We start from the raw sequence: 9276 nt of genomic DNA, 5'->3' as shown, positions 1-9276 counted from the left end.
ATGGCATCAGTAACAGAAGTAGAGAATGTGAAGTGTGTGTGTGTGTGCATGTGTGTGTGTTTTATGATTTGTTATTGACACTTTGAGAAAAGTTGACAATAAATCCCAACTCTTGTCTTTTATCCCTCCTATGTGTGATTAAACTTCGGAGAATGTTTTTTGTGAGCTGCTGAGTATGAAAGATGAGGATTACACACCATCATTTTCCCCAAGGAATGAGTAACTACTTAATTTTATCCCAAAAGACTTAGTAAAATAAAAGCTTCAGTTTCCTTACTTAGACTAGAGAGCTAAAGAGATTTCCTAATTTTCATCCTCAAAGAAATAAAAAAACAGTTCACCTCAATGCAGGAAGATAATATTGAAGAACTCAGTGAGGGGCTGGCCTGGTGGCGCAGTGGTTAAGTTCGCACGTTCCGCTTCGGCAGCCCGGGGTTCACCAGTTCAGATCCTGGGTGCAGACATGGCACCGCTTGGCAAGCCATGCTGTGGTAGGCATCCCACATATAAAGTGGAAGAAGATGGGCACGGATGTTAGCTCAGGGCCAGTCTTCCTCAGCAAAAAGAGGAGGATTGGCAGCAGATGTTAGCTCAGGGTTAATCTTCCTCAAAAGAAAATTTAAAAAAAAGGATTCAACGAATATTACAGACCTAAATTTCACTAAATGCCAAGTGAGTGCCTGGAATCTATCCTAAGTGAGAGGATAGTCTCTACATTTTTCGTTTACATAAATGGATTCGGTTCCAACTGTTCTGCATATTCAGATGATCTTAATGTTCAATGGGATGCCTGGCACATAGAAATGAGAGTTTGCAGGTGACATCATGAGCTTCTCTCTCTAGAACTGGCACCAGATGGAACAAATATTGATTACTGTGAGCAGTTAAACAGAATTTAGTTAAATTAATAGCACTTTAAACCTCTTCACTCTCACCAATCTGATGATCCTGGAGCCAATGAAGGGGCTGTGGCCCTCCTAAATTTGATAGTTTGCTTTGTGCTTTTTAAAATCTAAACTAGATCCTTCAGCCCATTGGAATGGAGAACAGACTCAATCCCTATGGGGACTACTCTTGGAGTGGTTGCTAAGAGGTCAGTGTCAGTAGAGCTGTCCCTGAATGTCCAAGGGGAAACATCTCTCCACAGAATCAAGGACATTCACCAGAGAACTGCTACTCTGCCAGTTCCATAAACGCTTCCTGATATCTCCAAGGGAACAATTAACTACCAAAACTGAAAAGGGAAAGTGTACTTAGAGTTGAGCCTAAAGCTCGCCCAAGGGTCACGCTGGCATATACTTGAAGCAAACTGGAATGTACTTAAAGGAATTTTTAATACTTCCTTACAAAAATCTGTCCTCTCCACCCCTACACACATACTCTTATCTCATATATTTTTTGGAGTTAATTTTTATGGAAAAATTAAAAAACAAATAAACTCTTTAAAGCATAGTTTCTATTCTGACTCTTTCTCATGCTGTAATGGAGGTGGATTTACCGTGACATTAATGAGGTTTAAACTTCAGGGTGTCTTCCTTGCTCAGGTGCGTGGTCGCACTTTCATAAAATATGAAAGACATTTTAATCATGATTGGTAAAGACTGCTGTCTCTTCCACTCGTCTTCCCCTTATATCAGGCATTGGAGCAGCTATAGACTTGGGGATCTGTCTATAGAGAAGTTTAGCTGGGAGACATTTAATTTGGGTAATTGGGATATATTTATGTAGCTTGCACTCAACTCTGAATACAGTTAAATTATTGCTAGCTGTTCTGCAGGAGGAATAGATTCCAGGAATTCCACTACCACCCATTGCTCCTCCTCACCCAGTGTCATGAGAGGAAGGTGCAGAGCAAAAGGCTGTAGCACCAGATGAGCATATTCTGTGGTGCCTGGCACCAGACGTGTAAGTGTGGTAGAAATAAAACACAGTTTGAAGCATACGAAAGCTGACGTTCTGAATACTAGACATCGAAAAATGTATGTAGAAGATTCCGGTGTCATAGACATCAAGTGAAAGCAGAAGTTCTTACCTGTCAGGAATATTTGATAATTCAGAGTATACACTTACAAACCCATCATACAATAACATTCGCTGTCATACAACTCCTATATAAAATCAATAAAAATTATTCTATCAGCAAGAAAATTGTAACAAAAACATGTTTGAATCATACCCAAGATTAATTAAGATGAGATGATAAATTTCAAATAGAATAAATAGGTTCTTGAATTGCTTAATAATCTAGCTAATGAAGAGTGCATCACATGAAAACATTGGAAAAAAATATTTAAATATCTTGCTGCTTTGATATAAAATACTGGTGGTTATGAAGATAACTTCAGTGAGGACATGGATGACAAACTGGCTAATGAGAGTTGTCAACTCAATGACTATTTATAATTTATCCCTGAAGGATAAAACTTGAAATGCCCTGAAATCTTACACAGTGGGTATAAAAAAAGCTGGATAAAGTTTTGTCTAAATACAATAACAGTCCTAAAAACTTACACATTACTAATAATAAGTTGTAAAGCAGAAAGAGACTTTTGCAAACTATCGGTAATTTTAAAAAAATGTTTGATCAACAACGCCAGAGGAAAACTGAATTATCTTTCAATTCACTCCATAGAAAATTAAAGTATAAAACTGTTGATAATTGAAGAGGTAAATAAAGAATGTGCAGCCAAAAATACGTCGATTTCTTTTAGGAGGTTAGTTGATGTATTAATACAACAAAAATTTACTAAACAGTAGAAAGAATCCAAGAACAGTTATGCCAAGGAGTTTGTAAATCTATCCCAGTAGGAAAGGAAAATCCAGCTTCTGAAATATAATAAATGAGAGAGAGGTGTGTCGAGGAGAGGCAAAGAGTTCAGGACCTCTAAAGAGGGAAACGACTGCCAGAAACGGTGATTCCGAAAACCTTGAGAGGTGACAGTATTGATTTATTCGCTCCCCCCCAACCTGTTACAATTGATTTAAGGGGCTTACAAGAACCTGTCAATACAGGTCCTGTATACCTGTATACAGAGAAAATATATTAAAAGTTGGACCAAAGCAAAAAGACTAAAGAAAGGAGAATGTCATAAGCAGCCAGGACATGGGCTAAAAGGAGCGATGCATAAGGCCTTCACTTGTTTCAAGAGGGCCTCAAATGTGGCTCTTGGTGTCCAGATGAGAAGATAATGTATTCAGACCAAGCCTTGAAGGAAGGATTGGCATCTGGGTTGAATATAATTAAAATTAAATGATGATAAACTTGAGAATTAGAGGTTTTGCAATGTTTTTCCCACATCAGCCAGAACAGAGACCCTCTCCCAGGCTCAGAGATTAAGCACAGGGGTCGTGATCAGCTAACAGCATCTTACTCTGATTAGGCCTTGGCAGCTGTGCTGTACTCTAAGTCATACCTTTTTAAGCCCAAATCAACAAAATCCTTAACACATGAGATGTCCACATAGCATCCATAATTTAGCTGCAAAAACAAAAAAACAACACCAGCTAATTCAAAACTGCATACACAGAAAGGCTATAGAAAGGGCAGCATCTGCTACAATCTAAATAGCCTTGTACTGCTCTTTCAGAACCTCTCTGATATTGTTTCCGTATTTAAATGACACATTCGCTTTTTGCATCAGAAGATGTTAAGGACATAAAGGGCAAACTATAATTTTCAATACAATTTTATGCTCACATTACTGCTATAAATTACAATAATCATGATATTTTCATGATAATACATTATACTCTAGACCTTTCAGAATTACTAGAGCATGACGTCTAAGTAGATTATTGTCTAAAACTCATGCTGTCAATATACCAAATGCTAAGCAACAAGAGTACATTACTAATTATTATTTTTTCACTAACACTGATATCCTAACTGATACATACAAAGATGGGATCTGTTCTCTTATTAAAAGAGCAATACATATTCATTAAAGAATACCCTAAAAATACAGATCAGCAAAAGGGAAAAAAGATCCTAATGTGCCCTGAAAACCACCAGTCTGGGTCTCTCTCCCACTAGCCCACCCCTCACGAGCTCCCTGACTATCGTGGGCACACCTTAGTCTCTGAACAGGAGGCCATGGACGACACCTGTTGGCACACAAAAAGGACACTGGTGCTGTGGCAGATGGCCACTGACAATACTGTATTTATCTAATGCTTTTTAAGGGATGTAAACACTCCTCACATATTTTTTGATTCTTTCAGTTGTCTTTACCTACATTTTTATGTGACAGGGAATCGTGTACATTGTGACACTACCAACTAGTTGGAGGCAGATATTTTTTAAAAAACACAGAAGTCTCTGGACTTAGTCACTTTTAAGCCAGAGGATAATTTTTTTAAATTAATGAGATTGGGGGCCGGCCCGGTGGCGTAGTGGTTAAGTTCTCACATTCCACTTTGGCAGCCCAAGGTTCACAGGATCAGATCCTGGGCATGGACCTACACACCACTCATCAAGCCAAATTGTGGAGTCATCCCACATACAAAATAGAGGAAGACTGGCAGAGATGTTAACTCAGGGCCAATCTTCCTCACCAAAAAAAATCAAAATAAAATAATGAAATTACAGCAAAGCCATTCATAATGCAATCTGATGTTCCTCAACTTGAGGGAAGCCCTGTTGCTCCAAGTGTACTTGACCTGTGGAAATAGCAAGCCAGTCCCTTAAGAGGCTGGGGAACCAAAAAGCTGAGAGAATCAGAGAATTGGGACACAGACTCCATCCCTGACTTGCCTCTCTTGCCTCTGTACATATAGATTAAAGAGGGCACGGTACACTCCACTTGAGCCCAACCTGTGTTCACATGGGATGGGGCCATGTCTGGAGGGCTGATGTGGGAGTGGGCAAGGCTACTTACAAGAGTGTAAGGAACCTTCTGGGAAAGCAAATTGTCCTAAAGGAGTGACCACAGGGGAGGCCCAAGCATCAGAGGAGAGCAGGACTTGGAAAGCGACAGGGTATCTATTACTTGGGTCATTCTCCCAGGGTGAAACAGCTGGTAAAACCTAGGAGGCACGTCCTGTAAACTCTGTGAGACCTGAGAGCAGAAGACAACACACCTCTGTGGCTCATCTAACCCAGTGCCCACCGTGGAGGATACGACTGAAGTTTGCCATAGCACAGAGCACAACAGGCTGAGCACAACCTCAGACTGGCACAGAGGAGGAGGAGGAGAGGGCATTAGACCATCCAGGCTGGACACCAAAGGCAGCAACCACAAAGAAAGGGGCTAGTCAAGTTGGCCACTTAAAGTTTAGAAAAATTCTATCAGAAAAACAAACCCAGAAACAAAATTAAAAGACAAGCGAAAAATTGAGAACAATGTCTGTATCACACACAAAGATTAATATCATTTTTACATTAAACGTTATTATAAATCAATAAGGAGATAATTATCACCACCCCCAATCCCTCCAAAAGACAAAAGAAGAATACAAACAGGTAATTCATCAAAGGAGAAATATAAATGGCAAGTAAGTATATTCTTAAAATGTGCAACCACACTATAAACCAAAGAAATGGAGCTATCTTGGACTAAAAGCCTCCAGTTTTAAAATGTATTTTATTGTAGTCTTATTAATAATCTGTACATATGGATGTGTATTTGGGCTTTTGGAATCAGCCTGGATTAAAATCCCAGCTCTGCTACACACTAACTGTGGGATCCTGGATAAATTATTTAGCCTCCATAAACCTCAGTCCTCTCATTTGTAAAACAGAGATAACATAACAGCAGCACCGACATCACAGTACTGTCATGAGGAGGGAAGGAAATCATGCATATAAAGCGCTAAACACTGTGCTTAGCACACAGTAAGAATTTAATAAATATTTGCTATCTTATTAGTGCCTATTCCAATATGTTGAGTAATAATGAGACTATCTGGCTAATCAGAAACGTGGATCATCCAACTTCTTCCACGTTCGAGAGTTACTCCAAGATCATGTATACAAACACACACATACACACACATATGCACACATTCACGAAAGAAATAAAAATGAACAATTGTTGTTAAAGACTGAAATCCCAGCGCCAAAATAATGAGAATGGTTAACAATTATTTGAGTCTTGATTTTTAAAAAGCCACTCCAAAGTCTAGCATAATTCTTGGCCCCATTATTTTTCTGTTAGTCAAAACACTTTATGTGTTTTTTTAAAATTATGAGGCCAAAATCAGGAATAAAAAGACAACTTAAATTTGAGAAATCCTTTATCAAAAGGTACTTTTAAGTCATGAATCAAATTATTTTATCATTTTTAGAATTTACATTTTAAATTTGGTAATGGTGAAAAGGTTAATTACTCACTTCTTTCCTTTTGGCAGCTAGTAAAATGTGAAAGGTAATAAATTAGATATATTTTTAAATGTTTATGTGTATGATGTATGTTCATAGAGTTCTGTATTAAAGTGATTCAAATAAAAAATAAAACTATTTGGTCAAGTAATTGTGCCAATAGGCTTAAGATACTGATAATGATTTCCAGAAAACATTTTGCGAATATATTTCTCAACATAAAAACTCTCAGCATAACATGTAATTGTAGCAACAAAAGTCACCTTAGATTCTCAACCCAGAGATAGGAAGCCTCTTGAATTTTGTTGGTAGTCACTCTCTCACAGAAGAGAGCAAACGTGGATGATATAAATAAAAGGGAAATAACATGGACGACATAAATAGAGGAGGGATTTGAAAGAGAGAGAAACTATCACACTTGTACACATTTAAAATAACCTTTATAAATCAAACAATATGCTTCAGTTTCATATCATGGAGTATAAAGGGAGAGAATCACAGGGTGACGGGAAAGAATGGGGGACTAGGTGAAGGGGCAGAAAGACTGATCAAGGCAGATGAACATAGAAACACAAGACAGAGAAAGAAACTGAGCTAAAGAAAGGCAGTTAGAAGGTCACACACAAGCAAGACATGACTCAAAAAAAGGCAGAAAGAGAAAGAAGAAGAGAGATGAGCACATGGGCACAAGTATAGTACAAAAAACATTCATGGAAACAAAATATCCAAAAAAGAGAGACTTAAGACAGAAACACACTTTTAAGAAGTAATACATCTCTTTTGTAACCTTTCTTGAAGAAAGCTGTTGAAGACAATCAGAAGTGCTGTGTTTTTGCAACTATAGGTATACACAGAGCCATGCCATCTTTTTCTTTTTGGTGAGGAAGAGTGGCCCTGAGCTAACACCTGTTGCCAATCATCCTTTGTTTTGCTTGAAGAAGATTCACCCTGAGCTAACATCTGTGCCAGTCTTCCTCTATTTTGTATGTGGGTCACTGCCACAGCATGGCTCTGACGAGCAGTGTAAGTCCACACCCAGGACTTGAACTTGCAAACCCCAGGCTGCCAAAGTGGAGCACGCCAAACCAAACTACTACACCACTGGGCCAGCCCCAGTTGCCCATGACATCTTTTACTGGTCCCCACAGGCTGGGTGAAATTAACCTAATGGTTGACTCTTGCCCAAAGGCTAGAAGTTGACCACACTCCTGCTCGACAATTAAAAATATTACATCTGCTGCTGCAACACCTAAAAAGCAATGCTAGAAATAGTAAATAATGCATCTTCTGCAGTTTTTTGACACTTCACATATAGAAAAACCATGAACTCATTTTCCCATTTGTACTGACGGAGAGGCATTGCAAAAATGGCACAGACATATTCTTGTTTAAATAAATCAGTCTTGAAACTGCAATTTTAACTTGAAACTGGCAGAATCTCTTTTATTTCTTGCATATAAAAACCTTAAATTTAATGGTAATTAAGTGTGAATCCTTTCCTAATATGGGTTTTTAAAAGGTGTCACCCATTGGGGTCATGAAAAGAGGATGTTAAGGTAGTAGCTTCCTTGAAAATATTTTACATTTTCATACAACACTAGAGAACTTACCTTCTCCCACTTTTAGCTTAATAGAGTAAATCATATGAAAGTTCTGTAGTTTCTTTTATTTATAAAACAATCTCTTGGAGTCTTACCACGGAGTAGCAAAGTTTTCATCTCCTTTCAATTTCCTTTGAAGAAATAATGTAGACAAATCACATGTATAACCCTCTGATTATAAATCAAATCCAAGATATTGTTTGACAATGAGATGCTTTATTAAATTTGATACATTTACTATATAAGAATTCTGTGAAAAAATGGGGTATCAAATTATTTTGGATCTGGGTCGCTGCAATATAAAGTCTGTCCCCAAATGATGTCACTTCACTGTATCCTGTGGCTGCAAGCATACAGATGACCAAAAAAGCAGCAACATCCTTTCCCCGTAAGACAACTTTCAACTGACTTGCCCATGGTATTACAAGTCCTCCTAGTAAAATAAGAAGGCCCCATCCCCATCTCTACATAGTGTCATCTCCAGGTGGGTGAGCCGGATGAAGCACCTGGGCGAGTCCTACATCTGTGCTGGCCATGAGGTCCACACAGGATCAGCCTTGAGAAGCCATCTTCCCCTCAACCAAACAATTCTACTTGAACTATTCTGAGACTCCTTGAAGGGATGAAACTTCTGCAAAAAAAGAAAGTAACAGAGAGAGAAATATTGAAAGGAATACACAAATGATATTAAGCTGCACCAACGCCAAGGGGAAGGACGAAGAAGCTGAAAAACAAGCAGCTTTGCAAAATGCTCTCTGGTATGACAAAAACTGGAGAGTGTTGCTGTTGGTGGCATATCATTTGTGAAGGCCACTCGTTCTCTTACCAGGTATGGGAGTCTCTGCAATGAGGTGCTTGTGGTTGGTAAACAGTTCAGTGGAGTCTTGTTCTACTGATCTTTCCTCTAGGTCTGATTCTGGGATCGTGGTACAGCCACCTGGTTGAAAAATACAAACAGTATTTTAAGCCAAGTGTAGGAAAACATGCCTTTCCACACAAAAACCACAGCTTAAGAACATATCAATCACAAAGATAATCAACGATGTGACAATAATCTTCAGGGGAGGACAGAAGACTTAAACGTATCTCTTTGGTCAAAATACTGGGAATGAGTTATTGTCCCCACAGACATATTATACTGATGATCACTTAGCAACAGCAGCAGCTGTGTTGTCTTTAAATTTACCCTTTTTAAAGTCAGGAAAGGACAAAACCTATAGCATATGTGATATCAATACTATAATGGCGCCTCAGCAGGAATTCCCTTTAATACCAGAGCATCAGAAACTGTAAAAGAAACAAAGCACATCGATCACGAGGGAAGGAAACTTTCCTTGAGCAAAGAAGAAGACTGCT

The 9276-nt window shown here is 38.6% G+C and overlaps 1 protein-coding gene across 6 annotated transcripts in view; it reads right to left on the bottom strand.

The window, feature by feature from the left end:
* Positions 1–8116: 8116 nt before the first annotated feature.
* Positions 8117–9276, bottom strand: part of BBS9 (Bardet-Biedl syndrome 9) — a 422371-nt gene continuing 421211 nt past the window's right edge. For all 6 annotated transcript variants that reach the window (XR_011539202.1, XM_070616207.1, XM_070616209.1 and 3 more), the window contains 2 exons: positions 8747–8857; positions 8117–8551 (listed from right to left, as the gene is read on the bottom strand). Coding sequence is in view for 5 of the 6 variants with exons in the window: in XM_070616207.1 (XP_070472308.1) it covers positions 8520–8551; positions 8747–8857 (143 nt within the window). In the remaining variant the exon portion in view is untranslated. The remainder of the gene's footprint in view (positions 8552–8746; positions 8858–9276) is intronic.

Source organism: Equus przewalskii, chromosome 4, assembly GCF_037783145.1.
Source record: "Equus przewalskii isolate Varuska chromosome 4, EquPr2, whole genome shotgun sequence".
Taxonomy (NCBI): Eukaryota; Metazoa; Chordata; class Mammalia; order Perissodactyla; family Equidae; genus Equus; species Equus przewalskii.
Note: the sequence above shows the minus strand (reverse complement) of the source record. Positions and strands in the feature narration are given on the sequence as shown.